General features: G+C 49.4%; 4 protein-coding genes across 4 annotated transcripts; 1 reads left to right on the top strand and 3 right to left on the bottom strand.

Annotated features, from left to right (window-relative positions):
• Positions 1 to 2,710: 2,710 nt before the first annotated feature.
• Positions 2,711 to 3,705, top strand: LOC128908135 (olfactory receptor 1052-like). Its single transcript, XM_054197726.1, has one exon. It carries the CDS (start codon positions 2,737 to 2,739, stop codon positions 3,703 to 3,705), a length of 969 nt encoding a protein of 322 aa, XP_054053701.1. The 5' UTR covers positions 2,711 to 2,736.
• A 3,107-nt stretch (positions 3,706 to 6,812) lies between these two features.
• LOC128908134 (olfactory receptor 8I2-like) lies at positions 6,813 to 7,763 on the bottom strand. The gene has a single exon (XM_054197725.1). It carries the CDS (start codon positions 7,758 to 7,760, stop codon positions 6,813 to 6,815), a length of 948 nt encoding a protein of 315 aa, XP_054053700.1. The 5' UTR covers positions 7,761 to 7,763.
• A 4,481-nt stretch (positions 7,764 to 12,244) lies between these two features.
• LOC128909644 (olfactory receptor 1038-like) lies at positions 12,245 to 13,225 on the bottom strand. The gene has a single exon (XM_054201594.1). It carries the CDS (start codon positions 13,220 to 13,222, stop codon positions 12,245 to 12,247), a length of 978 nt encoding a protein of 325 aa, XP_054057569.1. The 5' UTR covers positions 13,223 to 13,225.
• Positions 13,226 to 18,163: 4,938 nt separating this feature from the next.
• LOC128909643 (olfactory receptor 1052-like) lies at positions 18,164 to 19,146 on the bottom strand. Its single transcript, XM_054201593.1, has one exon. The coding sequence runs from the start codon at positions 19,100 to 19,102 to the stop codon at positions 18,164 to 18,166; it is 939 nt and encodes a 312-aa protein (XP_054057568.1). The 5' UTR covers positions 19,103 to 19,146.
• Positions 19,147 to 20,118: the final 972 nt, after the last annotated feature.

Below are 20,118 nucleotides of genomic sequence, written 5' to 3'. Positions count from 1 at the left end.
CTGGTGCCCCCAGCGTTGCTCCTCAACGGATGGAGCTGCCGCGTTCCGTGGTCTCATTTGTGAGTGTCCCACCAGCAAAGTGCCGCTTCCCTCCTCCCGTAGCATCGGGGGCGTCTGAGGAATGGAGGAAAACGGATCGCGCTGCTCCTTTCTGCCTTAGGGCAGGGGTTCGCGTGCGAACCACAGGGAGCCGCATCCCGATGCTGGGTAAGGATGCGGCGTTACGCAGGAAAGCAGGGCCGTAGGCTCAGGCTTCAAATGCAGAGCGAGGTTAAACCCCCAGCCTTCAAATTTACTAATTCAGGGAAGAAAAACTCATTAGCAGAATAGACCTGAACTGTACATTTTCCATACGGCTGAGTTTCTAGGCGTTATCTTCAGGCTTTTGTAGTGTGGACCACCTGGACTGTACATTTTCCGTACGGCTGAATTTCTAGGCATTATCTTCAGGCTTTCTTGGTCCGTGTCACCATCTTATTGTGACAAAACCTCTGCAAAAACGTTTGAAAAGCTGCTTTTCTGCCCTGAACCCTTATAAACTGATGGGGGCAGACAGCTGGGAGGCAAGAGCAGGACTGTGCTACGGAGCTACACGGAGACCTGTAGCCCGGGGGGGTGGTGGGCGATGTGTGTGTGTGTGTTACGCAGGGCTCAGCCTGTGCGAAAACCTTTAGGATTTTTCTCCAGGAAGAATAAAAACACCCCACAGAGCCCAGAGCTTCTGCTTCTGCCCCTGCTGCAATATTAATCCTCTTTTGCGGAAGGCGAGCGCTTGGTCCCGGCGGTAGGGCTGGGTGCGTCCGTCTGGGATTTTTGTGTATGAAGATGTTGGAGCGTTCTCAAAAAAAAAAAAAAAAACCCAAACAAATTCAGTTAGAAGAAGGGAAAAGCAGCTGCAGCTAAAACCTAGAAATATCCTACCAGCTATTTCTGGTGCGTCGGAAGGCGATAAATATTTGTAAAGTGCAAACTTCTGCCTGTTACGGAGCTAGACGTGAGAAATCTGGGTTGGCACCAGAAAAAGCAAAGTGCAACGATGGATCTCAAACCTGAGATACCCACCTTGAGGGGAACCGCTAAATCCGGTGACAGATCTCGGATGTGAGATACACCTCCCCCCCCCGCCCCCGATAGGAACCGCTAACCCCGAGAACGACGCTGAAATAACACGTTCCCCGGCGCCTGAGCGAACTGCCAGGCAGCGCCCACAAAACAGGCAGCGCCCCTTCGAAACAGATATTCCCGCTGCCCTTATTAATTAACAGCGGTGCCGCTATTTATACCAGCCGCACGGCTTTCGGGCTGTTAACGGTTTGAGAACACCCACAACCATTTATTGTCATTCGGACAATTATTCTCTCACCCGACGACCCCTCCCCACCCGCGAAGGGGAATCCGGGAAAGCAAGGAAACACCAGGGTTGAAATATAAACAGATTTAATAGGATAAGACTAAATAATGACCAATAATACTAAAGAACCAGTATTAATCCCGATACCGATATAAAATGCACAAGGATTATACTCAGCCCATTCCATCAGCGGAAGCCGTGCATCCCCGCAGGGACAGCCAATGTGGGACCCTGCGAGCGCTGCGGCTGCGGGAGGAAGGGAAGGGCTCAGGGCTCCGGCACCGGGGCGAGGAGTGCTCAGGATGGCAGCCAGCACGGGGGAGACAGAGAGAAATTCAGCAAACTTTCTAATTTATATCAAATGTGGCAGCTTGGGGCAAGCGCCCGGGTCTCGCTCCTCCTCATCCCCGCACCTGGCGAGCTCAAAAACGCTGAGACCTTGAATCCCCCACACCAGAGCTGGCTATGGAGTAAACATTGTCATGAATTGAGACATTAGGGTCATCCAAAAGTGAAGTTTTCCCCAGCATTAGAAGAGAAATCCGTCCTGTGTCGCTCAGCCCAGGCCACAGGCGCAGGGAGGATTCCCAACATCTGCTGCTCTCCGCTAGAAAGAGCGGGGAGCCGGCACCGGAGGGGCTGGATGAGAAAAAATACTGAGTGCAAGGTGGCGCGTAGTTTGAAAACGAAGGCATCGCTTTTCTTTCTGCTGCGTGGAGCCTCCACGGTAAGTGATTTTTATTCTTTTTTTTTCCTCCACGCCTCCTGGATTCCCACGAGTGCAGCCGACAGCTTTCTATTACGTGTAAAACGCCTTAGGTACAATTCGGATTTCAGCCTCAATTGTGAGGAGCAGCCTGAAAACGCCCGCCTTCCCTACCTCGAGGGGGGTAAAAACACGTAAATAATAATTAAGCTGGAGCAGATTAAAAAAAAAAAAGTGTAATAAACCCCCGTTTCACTGTGGTTTGTCAGGACTGGCGGGCGCTCAGCCTTCTCCTGGGGAAAACGAAATACCTCCCCTTTTTCTGCCTCCAATTCGCAGGAAACGAGAGGGAGTTTGCGACTCCTTCACCAGTTTTCAAATCATTCGGTTTCGGGCTGTTTGGTGTCTTTTTTTAAATGGAAAAAACTTTTTTCTTCCCCCCCCCCCAGATTCCGACTCCTGGTGAAAGAGAGCAAGGACAAACCACGACTTTCCCGAAAGCTTCTGGAGGAGTTGCTCTGCCTGCGAGGACCTGCCGGGCAGCTAAGCAGAGTGAGGCGCTGGCTCAGGCATCAAGGCTTTGTACTTCTAACGACGTGCTGCTGCGCTTTCCTCTTCCCCTCTTTCTCCTCCTTCCAGCAGGCGCGGAGTAGGGCACGCCGCTAGGGAGAACGGGGACATGGCTGGCGGCAACCACACGGCGGTGACCCAGTTCGTCCTCCTGGGACTGACAAGCCAGCCAAAGCTGCAGGCTCCGCTCTTCGTAATCTTCTTCCTCATTTATCTCCTCACCCTGATGGGCAACCTCGGGCTGATTGCGCTCATCAAGACAAACCCCCGGCTGCACACCCCCATGTACTTCTTCCTCTGCAATCTGTCTGTTGTTGACCTTTGCTACTCCTCTGTCTTTTCCCCCAAGCTGCTCGTTGGCTTCTTGGCGGAAGAGAAAACCATTTCGTACTCCGCCTGCTTTGCCCAGCATTTCTTTTTCCTCGTCTTCGTGACGGCGGAGGTGTTCTTGCTGGCTGCCATGGCGTACGACCGCTACGCAGCCATTTGCAAACCCCTCGTCTACGCCGTTTCCATGCCCCGGAGGGTCTGCGTTCAGCTGGTGGCCGGGTCTTACGTCGGGGGGGTTTTGAACTCGCTCATCCAAACGTGCTGCTTGCTGCCGTTGCCTTTTTGTGGCCCCAATGTCATCAACCACTACTTCTGTGACACTAACCCTCTGCTGAAACTCACCTGCTCCAACGGCCGCCTCAACGAGCTTTTGCTGGTAACCTTCAATGGGACCATTTCCATGTCCGTGCTCTTCATCATCGTCACCTCCTACGTGTACATCCTCCTCTCCATCCTGAGGATTAGGTCGGCCGAAGGAAGGCACAAAGCCTTCTCCACCTGCGCCTCCCACCTCCTGACCGTCACCTTGTTCTACGTGCCCGCGGGACTCAGCCACATGCAACCGGCCTCCAAATACTCGCTGGAGGCGGAGAAAGTCACCGCCGTCTTTTACACCCTCCTCGTCCCCATGCTCAACCCTCTCATCTACAGCCTGAGGAACAAGGAGGTCAAGGACGCGCTTAGGAAAGCCACAGCAAAGAACGTTTTCGTGAGCCGCCTGCTGACCAAACCGGCCCCCATGGGTTGATAAAACTCCTGCTGCTTCCGTTTACGAAACGGTCTCATGGCAGCTGTCTGGAGGAGGAAAGACCTGCGTGTACTTACGGAAGCAGGGACAGCAAGTTTTAACCGTGCTTTAAAATCCGCGGAGACTCGGATTTGACATCCTGTCATTACACGTCTCCGATAAATATTTCCTTGTCATCTCTTGGGTTTGTTTTGTTTTCTTTTTTTCCCCGTGAAATGATGTAATACCATAGGAGGTGGTAAAAATAAGCTCATAAGGAATTTCCCCCTTAAGCGTAGCTTCTGAGGAGGTTGCACTGATTGGAGCAGAGGGGCAAGTTCAAGGAGGACCGGAAGCTTCTGGCGAGGTGCATGCAAAAAACCACACCTCACTTTGGGCTAAATACAAGGAAAAAAAAAAAAAAGAGTCACATTTGCTTCCAGGGGGATGTGCCGTGGAAAGCAAGGGAAGGGAGGAGAAGCAGAGGCCACTGAGGGCAGTACGCGCTGGGATCTGGCATTGGGAAGGTGCTAAAGGGTTGCGTGAGCAGAGCCTCGCACCGCAGGGCACTTCCACCCCAGCAGCTGGGATATTTTCCTGCTGAACTCCCAGGCACTTTTATCCCCGTGGGGGAATGAAAGCCCCGGGTTGTCTCCGCCTGTACCCGACACCCGCTCCCAGCCACCCGCGTGGATCCCATCCTACACCTCGCCTCCCACGGCTGCGAAGACGCCAAACTCAGCCAGGCTTGTCCTGTGGGAGGGAAACCGGCTCCCTCCAACCTGTGTCTGCTTTAGGAGACGTAGCAGCAGCTGGGAGGGGTATTTCTCCCCGTTGGTGAGGAGTTTACCTTGACTAAATGTACCTACCCGTGGAGAAGTATTTCCCCCCCACACCCCTATTTTCTCATCATGGGGCTGTTGTGAATGAGATTTCCTCCCAGCCGCCCCCTCCCCCAGGGAGCCGCTAAGAAGGTGCCCCTGAGGGATGCGGCAGAACCTCCTGGTCTCCAAAGCAGAGAGGGCTGGCTGCAACCTCTTAGAGACCTTGAGCACTAAGGGATGCCAGGTCTCCGGAGAGGGAAGAGGCGGGGTCCATCTGCCCCTTGACGTTCACATGACTGCCTCCAAGGTGTTCTGGACATTGTTCTTCCATAGCTAAAATACAGGTTAAATACTCCTAGAAGGATTTCTTTTAGGTGGCCGCCGAAATCACAACCTAAGCGCACCCGCTGTATTGTTCTACCAATAATCCAAACTTTGGCTTTTTCGCTCAGATGTAAGAGTTCTACATTGCAGGTACCAAATATAGAATAAAATACAATCCACCCGGAGCACGCGGCCGAGCAGGGGATGTTTTTTCTTAAGAGACAGCCACAGAAAGGCGGGGAAGAGACTTTTATAACACTTACCTTTCATAACAGCTTGCCTTATCCTCAGCTTGGACACTAGAGGGTCTCGCCTGACATGAAGAGTTGTTCGCGCTACTCGCGTGATGCACCGTGGCTCAGGGAGCAGCAGGGACCAGTTACTCCCTAAGGGAAGGCAAACTGGGAGCTGAAGGTGGCCACGACGCAGGGCGGGCAACAGCCTCACCTGCAGGGGATGGTCCCACAGCTCCCACCCATCGCCCAGGGGAAACCCAGGGCCAAATTCAAGCCAGGGAAGACTAAAGACCAAGACCAAGCACAGCTCTGAAAGTAGTTAAAGACCCCGGGCTGAGCTTAAATAGTGCCCGAGCCCTGGGCAGAGGGTTGTGGGTGGAGGCCCCAGCTGAGGCTGGCCGTGGCGATTACCATCGTTGCACTCCCTGATGGCTGGGGAAGAGGGGAACTGGGGTTTTTTTCCCTACCCAGTGCCCTAAACCCAGTCACCACACCGCATCCAGCCTTCTCTGATGCATCCCTACACACAGAGGATGGAAGGATGGAGCAGAAAGGAACGATGAGCTCCTCTGCTGTGTGTTAACGACTCTCATTCCTCCTTCTGGTATGCAGAATAAGGCGCTTCAGGTGTCACATTCTCTCTTTCTCAGGGAAATTGCGAATGCCTCTACTTTTCATGAAAACTCCATCAGAAACTTTGATTAAAAACTGTATAGCATTTCATTTCATGCCCGCTTAAAGCTGGTTTTAACGGGCTGCCATTGCATTCGTTCATTATTCACTACAGTTCTTTTAGGAAGACCGCGGTTTATGAGGTTGTTTATTTTAAAACATAAGATTTATTCACTTCATCATTGTACAAGATACACGTTCTTCCAGAAATTGTATAGTTCATTAAACATAAAAGGCCCGTCTCGATTAAATGTTAAAAAACCTTTGTCTACTGTTTTCTTTTGAGCATCTTCCACCTCAACCGTGCAATGACGTACAGAAGAGTCGTAACTCAGTCAAATGCGGTTCCACGATTACCACACAAAGCACGGACCTCTTGTTGATCGGCCCACATGGAAAATAGGCACAGATCGACAGAAAACCGAGGATCTTCCTGGGAAGATCTCGGTTGGGACATGCTTCTGGCAACGTGCTAACCTACGTGTGCCCAGGACAGGTCATTAGCACAGTGCCGGGTCCCCGGAGACAACACCATGGCTTTGTACCTTCTGACGGTTCTTCCATACGTTGGTCAGAAATTACATCTGAGGTCACAGCTGGACCTTGACCTGGATGATCACATTCCACCCTGCTCTCACCAGGTCACTTACGGTGGATAAGTGTACCCCTCTTGTCAGGGTCACCTCTGGCCACGTTGCAGCTCTCCGTATATCACTGACTTTAACAGATCCTCAGATCTTCAAGCTCATTTGGGAAAAATTAATATCAAGTGGGCAATGGAAATATTAGTAATTGTTTCCCTCCTATTTGAGCATCCTTTTTGTGGGCAACATTTTCATGTAACACAATTTAGACACAAAACATTGTGGTACTGTCTCAGTTTTGCTAGAAAATTATTCCCATTAATTATTGAAGGCTCACGCCATGATTAAAATAAATCAAAGTGGTTTGAAGAGAGCAATTCGTTATGCTAGTTCTCCGTACCCTGAACTTGCTGCGTGGTCTCCCGGTCTGTAAGCAGAGCCATAATGACCGATAACTCTTATTCTTTCGTTATCTCCGACGAGGGTTTTCAAAGCCTGCTCAGACGCAGCGCCAGCTTTCGCCCCCGCAGCCTCCTCAGGGCCCCCTTCACCTCGCTGTTCCTCAGGCTGTAGATGAGGGGGTTGAGGGTGGGGGTCAGGAGGGTGTAACACACCGAAATCAGCTTGTCCCGATCTCCGACCTTGTGAGGCTGGACGTAGGCGAGCATCCCTGGCGCGTAGAAGACGGTGATGGCGGCCAGGTGGGAGGCGCAGGTAGAGAAAGCTTTAAGCCTCCTCTTGGCCAAAGGGATGTGCAGGATGGTGTGGAGGATGTAGGCGTAGGAAAGCAGGATCATCAGGACAGAGCCCACGATGTTAAACCCAGCACCGGAAGCCTGCAGGACCTCGTTGGCGCGGGTGTCCGAGCAGGAGAGTTGCAGGAGGGTGGGCAGCTCGCAGAAGAAGTGGTTGATGCTCCTGGCCCGGCAGAAGGACAACCTCCCCACCAGGACGGTGTGCAGCAGGGAGGTGAGGAAGCCGGCAGTGTAGACCAACACCATCATGCCGTAGCAATGAGCCCTGGACATGGTGGTGACGTAAAGTAGCGGCCGGCACACGGCCGTGTATCGGTCGTAAGCCATCACCCCCAGGAGGAAGCACTCGCAGGTGATCAGAGCAATGAAAAAATATATCTGGGTGAAGCAACCCAAAAACGAGATGTGGCTTCTCCCCAGCAGGAAGGTCTCCAGCGCCTTCGGGACGATGGTGGAGGAAAGGCAAAAATCGATGAAGGATAAGTGTGTCAGGAAGAAATACATGGGGGTGTGGAGCTGGGGGTCGGCGTTGATCAGCAGGATCATCATCAGGTTCCCCAGCACCGTTAAAATATACAGGGATAAGAAAATTGTGAAGATGGTGGTTTGTAGCTCTGGGGCGTCGGAGAAGCCCAAGAGGATGAAGCCGGACAAAACAGTGAGGTTTTCTCCATCCGTCATTTCTACGAGTTAGACGAAATTGGAGAGAACTAAAACGAATCCGTGAAATAAACCCCGAAGAGAGAAATACTGTGGAAACATCAGAGTTTAATCCATAAAGTAAACGCAATAGAAAATGGTGGGGTTTGTTTTTTTTTTAGAAAAATACAAGGCAACTGCATTTCTGCCTTTAACCCGAGCTTCAAAGTCAAACAGGGGAAGGAGCCAATTACGTAGTCGTATATTAAAGGAGACTAATTCTGCCGTGATTTATTTACGCTGTACCAATGATACGCTTAAGAATTGTCAAAATGTTCATTCCAGTGTAAAAAAATGAAGTCAAATAAACACATTCCAAAACGGGCAAAATTCAGATTCTCACCATTGATTCCTGGAAATTTTAAGGATATTTTTTTCTTTCTTTCTTTTTTCCTTTTTCAGACTGGATCGGAGCTTTTCTGTGGCCCCAGTAATTCTGGTGCAGCCTTTTCATCATGAAACAAAGCTGTGCGCTTGAAATTGTTTAGGTTGTTCTTTGTTTTGTTTTTTTTTTTTTAATTTCTAAGTTTTTCTGCTTTTGAAGAAAAATCCCTGCGTGTGCTGGGTCGGAGCCGGAGCGGTGGTATTGCCTCTGCCATGATTCCTGTGAGTCTATGACCAACTCAATTATCTACGTAATAATACTAAAAATTAAAATATATTATCTATAAACCAAATTTTTTAAAGCTTTGGCTTGGATGTTCCCATCTCCCCCACTCAGCCCCTCTGCAGATGAGTTATCTGATGGAAGATCCATCTACAGATGCCTCCATCTCAGACAAAAAACTCCCAAAATCAGTTGTAGATGGTGTCAGGAGCGTGTTTTTCAAGCAAACCTCCTACCCCCTGGTAGGGCACTCAGGTTCATGCCATGGATGCTCTTGGAGATCACGGATGGAATTCCTTTAGCTCTGGCTGCACCGGTACATCCCGGCCACGAAACAGCATCCGCTTCCCCGGAATTGGCTGAATTAATAAAATACAGAAGGCTGAAACGAGGGCAGGAGGGTAATTAAGTTCCGGCACCACTCGTTTTCCTCCACAGACCTCCAATCTTCTTGGTCAACGTTGCTTGGCAATGGAGACGGAGTTGTAGCGCTGTCTGGAGGACTCGTGCCCTCAAAACGTGCGTTTCTCTCTGTTGGCAGCAACTTCATCATTTAAAGGTTTGTGTCCCAGAAGCGCCTGTTTCCATCCCGTGGGGGTCAGCCTGGGGTGACCAGCTCCTACGTGAACTTCCAGCCCCGGAGAGGACAATCCTCTCTTAAAACAGCTTCAAGGTTAAGAAGCAGCTAAATATTTTTAAATATTTAAATAGCAAATAAGCTATTTTCAATAATAAAAACATCTAAAAACCTTGCCAAGTGTGGACGGAGCTACGTGGGAGCATGAGCCTGTGCTGCAGGACGTCACAGAGCAGAAGCTTTTATTCTCAATTTTCTCTCAGCAGAAATGCAGGAGGCTTCAATCCTATGAGCAAAACAGGAACATTAATTAGGCTTCTGGTTGTTTGGGGTTTTTTTCCCGGTTTAGGTTTCCCAATTGATCATTTGAATGCAGAAATTTAAAAAAAAAAAAAAAGAAAACTACTGCTGTAACATGAAATAAATAAAAAGATCTGCTCCTCGTAACTTCTTACGCCAAGTCCAGCCACTAAAAAAAAGGGGCTGCTGCCCATTTTTTTCAGGTGTTGATCAATATTAATGTATTTTTTTTGCAATACGAGGTATAGAATCATAGAATCATAGAATGTGTTGGGTTGGAAGGAACCTTTAAAGGTCATCTAGTCCAACCCCCCATTTTCCAACCCTGTACAGAAACAGCTAAAGAGAGAAATCAGTCGAGTCACAGGGGATGCAAAGCGTGGAATTTGTCGTGGATTAAGGGCTAAGAGAGAGAGCAGAGAAGCACCGGGATGAGTCTTTCTTGTACCCCCCGGCACCTACAAACGCTTTCAGGCACGGGAGAGGCAGCACGACATGGGTCACCAACGGGAAACCTCAAACCCGTTTTTTACCTGTTTGGCTGAAAAGACGCGGTGCCTGCAGCCCCTCGAGCAGCCCATCCGACGGGTGGGAGCGCTGGTGGATGGGGAGATGCTCGGGAGCGGGTCGCCCGGGCTGGCCGGCAGATGGGTTTTATCCCGGGTGTCTGCACAAGCCTCTCTCCCTCAAGACCTTCCTCCAGCTGATAATTATTTCGACCTGCTCAGCAAAAGCCCCTGCCAATTCCCTGCCTGCCCAAACCTTCCTGGCTGCGCCAAGGCCTCCAGAGCAGCTCTCCTGGAGGGACCTGCCCGTGCCACCACCTGGTCTCGCAGGAGGACAAGTTTCTTTGTTATTTATCCAACTGTCGCAAAGTTCTGTGTTGAAAAAAAAGCCCATTGCTACCAACAAGGAGACCTGAAGGATGAGCTGATGCTGCATTGAGGGATGACGACAACATAGGATAATAGATCATAGAATGGTTTGGGTGGGAAGGGACCTTGAAGCCCACCCAGTGCCACCCCCTGCCCTGGGCAGGGACACCTCCCACCAGACCAGGTTGCTCCAAGCCCCGTCCAACCTGGCCTTGAACCCCTCCAGGGATGGGGCAGCCACAGCTTCTCTGGGCAACCTGGGCCAGGGGCTCACCACCCTCACAGCCAAGAATTTCCCTGAAACAAACCTAACGGAGCGTCCGCTGTACGAATGGTTTGAGCGTGGCCACGGGGAGTCCTCTCCAAATATTTATTTCCATACGCTTTACCGGTGACTGCACAACGGTTCGCTCCAAAGCATCATTTTACACCGCTGCTTTGAAGATATAACAGAATTAACTCACATTGACCAGTTTTGTTCCGATGAATCCTGAGTGCCAGTGTTTCCTGAAAGCTTCTGCTAGATTGACAGGCTGAGAGAGCTGGGGGGGTTCAGCCTGGAGAAGAGAAGGCTCCAGGGAGACCTTCCAGCCCCTTCCAGTCCCTCAAGGGGCTCCAGGAAAGCTGGGAAGGGGCTGTTTGCAAGGGCATGTAGCCATAGGACAAGGGGGAATGGTTTAAACTAGAGCAGGGAGGTTTAGATTAGACATTAGGAAGAAGTTCTTTACACTGAGGGTGGTGAGACACTGGCCCAGGTTGCCCAGAGAGGGGGTGGAGGCCCCATCCCTGGAGACACTCAAGGCCAAGCTGGATGAGGCTCTGAGCAACCTGATCTAGTTGAAGATGTCCCTGCTCACTGCAGGGGGGTTGGACTAGATGACCTGTAGAGGTCCCTTCCACCCCAACACATTCTATGATTCTATGATGAAGAGACATGGTAAAACCCTCAGTACAAATATTAAGTGATAATTTTGTCCCAGACATTTAGGAAACACCAAGGATGGGGCAGGTGGAAGAGAACGCCGAGCTATGAAAGTGTGGGGAAGCAAGATGGAGAAGTATATGGATGGCTTTAGATGTTTGTAATGTAGATTTGTTTTTCTGCTGGAAGGCACCAGACTATTACTCCTGGAGAGGCACCGTGGGTGGGCATAAAAGGATTTCCCCGTGTTTTTTAATTTCTTTCTGCCTCATTCGGTAGTGGGCTGAAACCAAGGCTTGTGAAGTGGGAAAAGTAACATAATAGAGGGGGGAAAATAGATCTCCCTCAACTTTAGGGCAAAAAAAAAAAGCGAGATATTTAAAGATTATTAAAAAAAAAAACATGTAGAAGGCAAAATAATCCACGAAGGCTGCCTGCTTGGGTAGGGTGTGCGACCGCAGGGTGAATAATGGAGCTTGAAATCCCAGATGCAGGCAGCTGGGTACTGCGCTTGCTCCATCTCCATCGTAAGACGACCCCAGACCACCAGCACCTTGGCTGCTGGGGGCAAAGGAAAACCCAAAATCCTCCCACCCACCCTCCCTCCGGCCCTTTACGCGCCTAATTAAATTCCTCGCAGAGCAGAGGCTCAAATATGACTTGTCCCCATTTACCATGAGTGCTTTGATGACCAACACACCATCACAGCGTTATTTCACATGACCCCGCTTTGTGGCATAGACCTAAAACTCCTGGAAAATGCGATTAACAGCACCCTAATCCCAGGAGCACCACCAGAGGACGTTCATTAATGTAAAACGTGAGAGATCAGGCACTGCCTGGTTTGATGTTGGCAGGGCAAAGCCACCACCTGGGTTTTCCCTTTTGCTCTCTGAAACCTGAAATTAAGTTGATTTTTTTTTTTTTACAATATTTAAATAATAAATAATGTTTATTTTAAGTCATAATTAAATAACATTTACCGTGGATGACAACTTTCTGCCCAATACATGGTCACTGTCAAGTCTCAGGCTCCAGTTGGGGAAAGTCTTTTGCCTCCTTGCACAACGCGTAGCCTTGGTTCAAGGAGAAACGCGTTTTCCGAGTGTCCTGTTTCCAGGTGCATTTAGTCCCTGCTTCTTGAAGGTGCTGTATCTAACCCTCCTCACCATGGCAGGGTAGCCCTCACCTTTCAGCCGACCAGGAACTGTGGATGGAAAAGGAGGAGAGGACTCTACCTTTTGCTTTCCTCATGGCGTTCTTCATGTCCATGTTTCTTAGGCTGTAGATGAGCGGGTTCAGCATGGGGACTGCAACGGAGTACAGCACGGAGCCCACCTTGTCATGCTCCAAGGAGCGTCTGCCCCCCAAGGAGCCTGGGCTCAAGTACGTGAAGAGGGAGCTGCCGTAGTACAAAGCGATGGAGACCAAGTGAGAGGCACAGGTGGAGAAGGCTTTGAGCCGACCAGCCGTGGAGTGGAGCCTCAAGACGGTGGAGAGGACCAAAAGGTAGGACATTAGGATGAAGACCGTGGTGCTTAGCACGTTGAACCCCACCATGGCGGAAAGCATCGCCTCGTTGACATGGGTGTCAGAGCAGGAGAGGGCTAGCAGTGGTGGTCCATCGCAGAAGAAGTGATTGATCCTCTTGGACCGGCAGAATGGGAGACGAAATATGGAAACTGTGTGTATGGTGGAGCTGATCACACCAGCTAAGTAGGCACCAGCCAACATCCTAATGCAAAGCCTCTGGGACATGACCACAGGGTAGAGCAGGGGGTTACAAACGGCCACGTAGCGATCGTAAGCCATGGCAGCCAGCACGTAGCACTCGGTGGTGGCACAGGTCGCAAAGGAGAAGAGCTGAGTGGCACACCTAACGAAGGAAATTACCTTCTTCTCCACTAAAAAATTCAGCAAGGTTTGAGGGATGATGGTGGAGGAGTAGCAGACGTCCAGGAGAGACAAGTGGCTTAGGAAGAAGTACATGGGGGTGTGTAGGCACGAATCGATTCGGATTAATATAATTACTCCCAGATTTCCTATTAGGGTGACCACATAGATGGCAAGGAATAAGACAAAGCACGTCACCTGCAGGTCTTCTCGGTTCGTGAAGCCCAGGAGAACAAACTCAGACGCGAATGTATAATTACCTTCAACCATATTGACTATATAAGCAGTTCAGCTGCTTGATGTCTTTCAAACGCCTAATGGCATCTGTCAATAAAGTGAAGAATGCCAATTTTCATCTATCAAGCGGTTACCCCAATTTAAGTCAGTATACGGGAAATTGAGAGAGGAAAAAGTCAAGTTCCCGAGGCCAATCTCCCGTTCAGCTCATACAGCCGCCGGCAGCGCACTTGGAAGTGGGCGGATATTTTAAGGCGAGGAAGGAGGGCAACGCCGTACCACAATAAAGCGTAAATAAATTGCAGAGCTTTCTCACGGTTTCTCTCAAGCCGTTTACACACGGCGGCCCCTGATTTTCACAATAACTGCTGGGAAAATGAAATTATTGCTCATCTTTTGAGTGCTCCCAGTTCAGCGTGAGTACGTGAGGAATAAACACCTGTTCCCTGCGTCCCGGGAAGGTGTCTTTTAGGTGAAAGCACTGGAAAATGCAGCTTTCCTCAGCATAATTTTGCCTCGTGTGGGACGGTGGAGTATTAAGAGCCAGGATTTGTCTCACCTCGCTTTGCTTTAGAAGTGGTGCCTAACTTGGAGATAAAAGGTAAGTTCAGGCTGGGGCTCCCTGCTCACCCGAGAGAAATCAGCAGCTCCTAAAAATTACGCTTTACGACAGACGGGATAAATAAACATCGATTTTTCCTGGATGACATTAATCATCGCTTGACAGAGTTACACGGGAGAGCAAAGCAAGAGCGTGTGCTGCCCGGCCTCTGACAGGCAGATCCAACCTCAGAAGTCATAATTATTTGATGACCCCTTTGGTGAAGGGGTGAGGTTCCCCTGCGGATCCAGACCTCTCATTTCAGATGTCCTGTGAGCGGCGTGTCTGACTCCCCCGATGTTACTAACGGCGATTTCGAGCTGCTTTTGGCTGCTCGCGTAGAGATGCCGGGGGCGAAGCGGAGTCTGAGACATTTGCCCGGCGCCGGATGATGAACTACAAATAATGAAAATCGAGCTGTTTGGGTCCGGAGCTGCATCCTCTCCCAGAGGCAGCATCCACCCACCTGGATGCAGACATCTACTGCCGTTGGAGAATTGACCGGAATCTCACAATTAACTAAGGCTCACCCTTACCTTTTCTTACCTGACAAGCCAACCGCCTTGTGTGGAGCCATCCAAGGTGTAGACATGATACCCAGGAGGTGGATAAGGCTTGTGCCGTGCATGGGAGCTGCGCGCCGGGAATCACATCTCCCTCCAGCTGGAAGACATTGACTGCAATGGAGATAAATCAAATTAAAACCCCACACCTCGCTGCCTCGGGCGAGATATGATTCATGCTGACAGCCAGGTGGCTGGTCCACGCTCTGCTAAATAACTGCCAGCAAAGCCCCGAATATTGATCCTCGTCCTCCTGGGGGAAGGAGCTTCATTTGCGACACCTGCTTTCCTACTCAGATTGGGGAAGATCTTGCATCTCTTGGGCAAGCCAGCACAAGACCTTCCCACAAGCTGCCCGAGGGCTCACCAAGCAGCCTGGCCTTAGCGTTTTCTAAGATTTAACTCATGACGTTACGGACAGGAGGAAGACCAGCCACCGCCGAGACCAACGTGTCCTCCTGGTTAAACAACAATTAGCCTGCTCGCGTGGTGGACGTTGTCCTCAAAATCTCGGTGTGGGAACAGGGAGGAGGTGCCAGATCTATGGAGCTAAAATACTCGGTTTGGTTAGCTGGGGTTTTAAGAGTCCTACGGCCCAAATTATCTAGTGAATGAAGCAAAGCCTCATTAATAAGATGGTTTCCCGCTCCAGCTGGAAAGGTACACCGCGTCTTCTCCCATGCAACCCACGCTTCCAGAGCTTTGCCCTTCGCCGTATTCATTGAGCTGGGGTTAAAATGAGTCGGGGAACAAGGTCTTAACCCCCAGGGAGTGTCAGCCCCCGCCAAGCCCAGAGGGGTCCCGAGACCCTCCACTCGGTCAAGCTATAGCCGATGGGTTTTTTTTAAATTAATGACCCCAGAAGGTGTTATTTGAACAACAGCAACTCAAAAATGTTGCCTTCAATAGTTTTATACATCCTAAAAAAAAAAAAAAATCCTGAAAGGGTATATTGCAGTTCCTGCCCCATCTGCAATAATTGTACCCAAAACCTCTGCTTTTTTCCCAGCGTAGCTCTTCTTGGAGGCATTCCACCTTCAGTGTAGACTGCATGCGATGAGAAATCCAGCATTTCCTTTCCTCAGTTTATGCTGAAAAAAAAAGCTTTAATTTTAATTTTGATGTATCTGCCTTTGTTTTTCAATCAGAAACTCTAGCTGGACTTGGCTCCTAAAGACGAGAGGTGGCTGCACCTTTACCTCCCAGGAAAGGACAAAAGTCATCTCTTCATCTGCTCCAAAAGTAGGGAATGACCCTATTTTTTTCCACCTAGCCCCCGGCGTTCCATAGGGAAGGGTGGGTGGGCGTCTTCCGCATGAAGGTCACCAGGATGAATCCACCACGGTCACCCAGGAACCGGGTAATTATATAGGGAGCCTCATCCAGTTAATTCATCGCCCGAGAGCACTGAGGGCAGCTGCTCACCTGGGATTATTTAGGTAATGACGGACGTGATTTACATAATTCAACAATGAAAAATGAAATTCTTCACCTACATGGGCTAAAAGTTCAGCTCACTCTCTATATAATTTCCCCTTATTGTAAAATCCGGGATAGCTTTGTCAGGAGTGAAGATGTGCTGTAGGGACCCTTTCTGAGAGTGAGCTGTAGGAAACAAGTGATGGAGGAGGTAATAACTTAAAATACTGGGAATTATCGCTTCTAGTTGCGTATGGTTAGCAATATATGAGCAATATACCAAATATGAGAATAAAATAATTCATAGGGCGAACTTGATAATCTAGATTTCATACAACCTGAAGCCTCACCCGGGAATTGCATTAGGAAAAAAAGAAAGAAAAGGAGATTAAAGCACTGTTTCTAAGTGCGAGGGGAAGTTGGGCAGAAGCTTGTTCAAACACCCGAAGTTGCCCCTTCATTTTTCACAGGCTCAGGAGCCGACGCCGAGAAAATAAATGCTCTAAACGGGCCGAGCCGACTGTAGCGGCGAGATGATGGTCTTGGTTTATTCATACGCTATTTCCCAGTTTCCTGAACAAGGACAAGCCATTCAGCCGCCCGAGGCTTACTAGCACATAAAAAAAAGGTTGCCTCTAAAATAAAAAGGAGCAGATATTTCCAACAATGTCCAATAGGTGGTGACGATGGATAAGAAATCCCCGTCGGTATTTTTCTGGACGCTTATTTAGCGTTTCCCCTTCCGTCGCTCCCTTTTGATATCGGAAATTCTGTTACAGCCTTTTCACATCTCTTGAGGATGACAGCAGAGCATAAAAGTAGATAGGAGAAACAAAAATAAGTCGTTCACGTATAAACAGGCCTGGATTTTATTTGGAAGTGGGTGAAATGCGACTTTTGAGAAGGAAAGGGGCATCTAAAGAAGAGGGATATCTGTACGCCATCGAGCCCGGCAACAGGAAGAGTCAGCGTCAGGCTTTAGCATCCAAAAATAATAATAAAAAATTGAAGTTTTAGTTGCCCACCAGGGGTCATATCACTGTTTGGGTTATTTTTCGCTGTGTTAGAGACTGTTTTTGGCAATACAGCTCAGCTCAAGTGCGGGTGGGTGGAAAATCCTCACCCAGGACCCAGCCGAGCCTCCCCCGTCCCAGCCCATCGTCTCCCAGTGCCCTCCCAGAGGAGCTTGTTAAGACGCCGTTGCAGGGACATCTCTTACCTCCGAGTGACGAAATGATAAAGAAATATCAAAGTTTGCAGGGCTGGTGTAGGGAGGGTGAAAATATTGTGGTTACTCTTCCCCCTGGTGGCATTGCATTTTCACAGCAACCACAAGCTGGGGAAAAGGGGGAGCTGCGATTTCTGGCACGAGTTGCTTCTCGCATAAGAAATAAAGACTTGTTATTTTTATTACCCTCATTATTTTCTTCTGTTTCAGGGTGCTTGTGCATTTTTTTTCTTTTTTTTTTTTTCCCCCTTTTTTTTTTTTTTCCCCAATTCCTTTTCCCCACCGCTTCACGCCGAAGCGCAAATCTCTGGATGCCAACTCTACTGACGATATTATTGTCTTTGTTTTTAACAAACCGCCGTGGGCATAAATTAGAAAACTAATTAGAGCTTTGTTTCAAGGCTTTGAAAGGCAGCAATTGTGAGGGGGGGGGGGGGGGGAAGAACGAAAAGAAAGTTCTGTGGTTGCCTAAAGAGAAGTGACAAAGATTAATTTAACCCTGCAATTTAACTCAGCAGCCCGGTTTCAAAGACAGAGCTATTTAAGAATTTATATTTCATTCACTTGGCTTATTCACCGTATGCCATTACCCCCTAACCGCATTAAAACGTCAAAGTTTATCCATTTCGATCTTGTCTTTCCTAAAAAGAGCTTTTCACAGGAGCTGCCTCCCCGACCCAGCCCATAAATCATTGAGAGCCCGAATGCCCAATGCTGCCCGGGAAATGATTTGGCATTTCTCCGGTGTAGCCATTTTTCTACAAAAAACTGTAGAAATGGCATGTCCCCTACCCCTTCGTTTACTGAGCAGGTATTTCAGCTAAGTTGAGGCTAAGGAGCGACAAGAAAAATCAGTAACGCATTTAACATAGGAAAATATTGCATTATATATAAATATATAGTATAATATGCATTTAATATTGTATTTTTCTATATACACACACACGTATATGTATACGTGTGTACAACTTGCTGTTCATGGGACCAGAATGCTCCTAGATGTCCTTTCTGATCAAAAATTATGTCCCACTCAAAGCAGAGCCGATTTCACAGGAACACCAGGTTGCTCCTGGTCTCCTCCAGGCAACTTCTGAACGTCTCCATGGGTGGAGGCTCCACAGCCTCTGAGAGAAATCCCGTATTGGGTTTTTATTGAGGAGGGTTCAGAGCCTGATTGTGATTCTTTCTGCTGTTCTCCTCAGAGCATCCTTTACCTCCTGGTTCCTCAGGCTGTAGATGAGGGGGTTCAGCATGGGGATCACCACCGTGTAGAAGACGGAGACCACTTTGTCAGTGTTCAGGGAGTAGCTAGAGCTGGGGCGTAAATACATGAAGATTGTCGTCCCATACAACATGGTCACTGCTGTCAGGTGGGACGCGCAGGTGGAGAAGGCCTTTTGCCTGCCTTCAGCTGAGCGGATCCTCAGGATGGCAAAGGAGATGAAGATGTAGGAGACCAGGATGGTGGAGATGGTGCTGAGCTCAATGATGCCAGCCAAGGAGAAGAGGATCATCTCATTGATGTAGGTGTTGGCACAGGACAGAGCCAGGAGGGGAGGAACGTCGCAGAAGAAGTGGTTGATGACATTGGAGCTGCAGAAGGGCAGCCTGATGATGAAGGTCATCTGTATGATGGAGTTCAGGACACCTCCGATGTAGGACCCCACCACCAGCCACGTGCACAACCTCCGAGTCATAACAGAGGAGTAGAGCAGGGGGTTACAGATGGCAACGTACCGGTCATATGCCATGACGGCCAGCAGGAAACACTCAGTTGTCACGAAGATGATGTAGAAGAAGGCTTGGCCCATGCAGCCAGCAAAGGAAATGGTCTTCCTCTCTGACAGAAAGTTCACCAAGGTCCTGGGGGCAACCACAGAGGAGAAGCAAATGTCAACAACGGAGAGGCTGCCAAGGAAGAAGTACATGGACGTGTGGAGCCGTGGGTCACTTCGGATGACCACGATTATCCCCAGGTTGCCCAGAAGGGTGACGGCATAGATGAGCAGCAACAGCACAAAGAGGGCCACCTTCATCTCTGCTTGGTCACTCAGGCCCTCGATAATGAACTCTGTCACCGAGGTGTGATTCTGCTCTGCCATTCAGGGCTTCGTGTCTACCAAGGAAGGAGAGAGCCTGAAAATACAGGAGAGTGGAAACCATGCCTTTATTTATTTGAACTGAAATGGGATAAATTGATAATTTACACCCTGCGCACCCAGCCCACGCGTTTCTAGGGAGCTCGAGTGGGATGGACTGTGCTGTGGACATCTGCTCCGGGCTTGTCGCCCTTTATGGTCTAAGGCAAGAGGAGGTTTCTTCTGAAGGGAGAACATCCCAGCTTTCCCAGACATCTTCCCCACCTGCAGCGAGTCACTGCTGAGGGTCTCTGGCTTTCCATCTGTGGGCAGACCTTCGGGCAGGTTCACTTGTATCTCAGAGTCCCAGTTTGGTACCTACAGTTTGATGAGATCGATGGATACAGCAGCAGATAGGGACGCAGGTGACACAGACCAAACCAACAGCTCAGCCCTCGACCTCCCCTGATTAAGTTTTTCTCCCCATTTTTTCCCTTCCTCCCCATTTCAAACCAATCATCAGGTGCCCAGAACCGGAGAGCTCTGCCTATAGTTGTAATAGTTTGGGCTAAATGTAAAAATAGCGTAGCTTGCTTTCATGGGTTTGGGAAAAGACACTGCAGTGAAGAAAAACACCTTTCATTTGCTGGCAGGTGGGCAAGGAGAGAGGAAGGGAGTTTTGCATGATCCTAAAATTCATTCAAGACATGAGGAGTTTAACATTACAGTTTCAGAAACCTTGGGGAGGTGAAGTCAGGGGGACCATGGGAGAAATTTGGGTCTGAACTTGTTATTTTGAACCGGGGTAAACACCAAACATTTCCTCTGTGTGATTTAGAGAATATACAATTGAGAGACTAAACACCATAAAATCCGTCTTGATTTCCCCGTGGCATGCAGAGCAAAGGCGCTGGGGCTGGGGGTCCCCTGCATAAAGGGTTCATGTGGGTTTCACAAATGACGGATCAGCCTTTCAATGAGCCATCCCATCGCATCCCTCGCCCTGCTGCCGCAGCCCACGGGAAGGGACCACCAACCGC

Source organism: Rissa tridactyla, chromosome 4 (genome assembly GCF_028500815.1).
Source record: "Rissa tridactyla isolate bRisTri1 chromosome 4, bRisTri1.patW.cur.20221130, whole genome shotgun sequence".
NCBI lineage: Eukaryota > Metazoa > Chordata > Aves > Charadriiformes > Laridae > Rissa > Rissa tridactyla.
The sequence above is the reverse complement of the archived record's forward strand: the minus strand, read 5'-3'. Positions and strand labels throughout refer to the sequence as shown.

Bases quoted from the DNA above. Each gene is read 5' to 3' on its own strand.
- LOC128908135 (XM_054197726.1), top strand. From the start codon at position 2,737: ATGGCTGGCGGCAACCACACGGCGGTGACCCAGTTCGTCCTCCTGGGA.
- LOC128908134 (XM_054197725.1), bottom strand. From the start codon at position 7,760: ATGACGGATGGAGAAAACCTCACTGTTTTGTCCGGCTTCATCCTCTTG.
- LOC128909644 (XM_054201594.1), bottom strand. From the start codon at position 13,222: ATGGTTGAAGGTAATTATACATTCGCGTCTGAGTTTGTTCTCCTGGGC.
- LOC128909643 (XM_054201593.1), bottom strand. From the start codon at position 19,102: ATGGCAGAGCAGAATCACACCTCGGTGACAGAGTTCATTATCGAGGGC.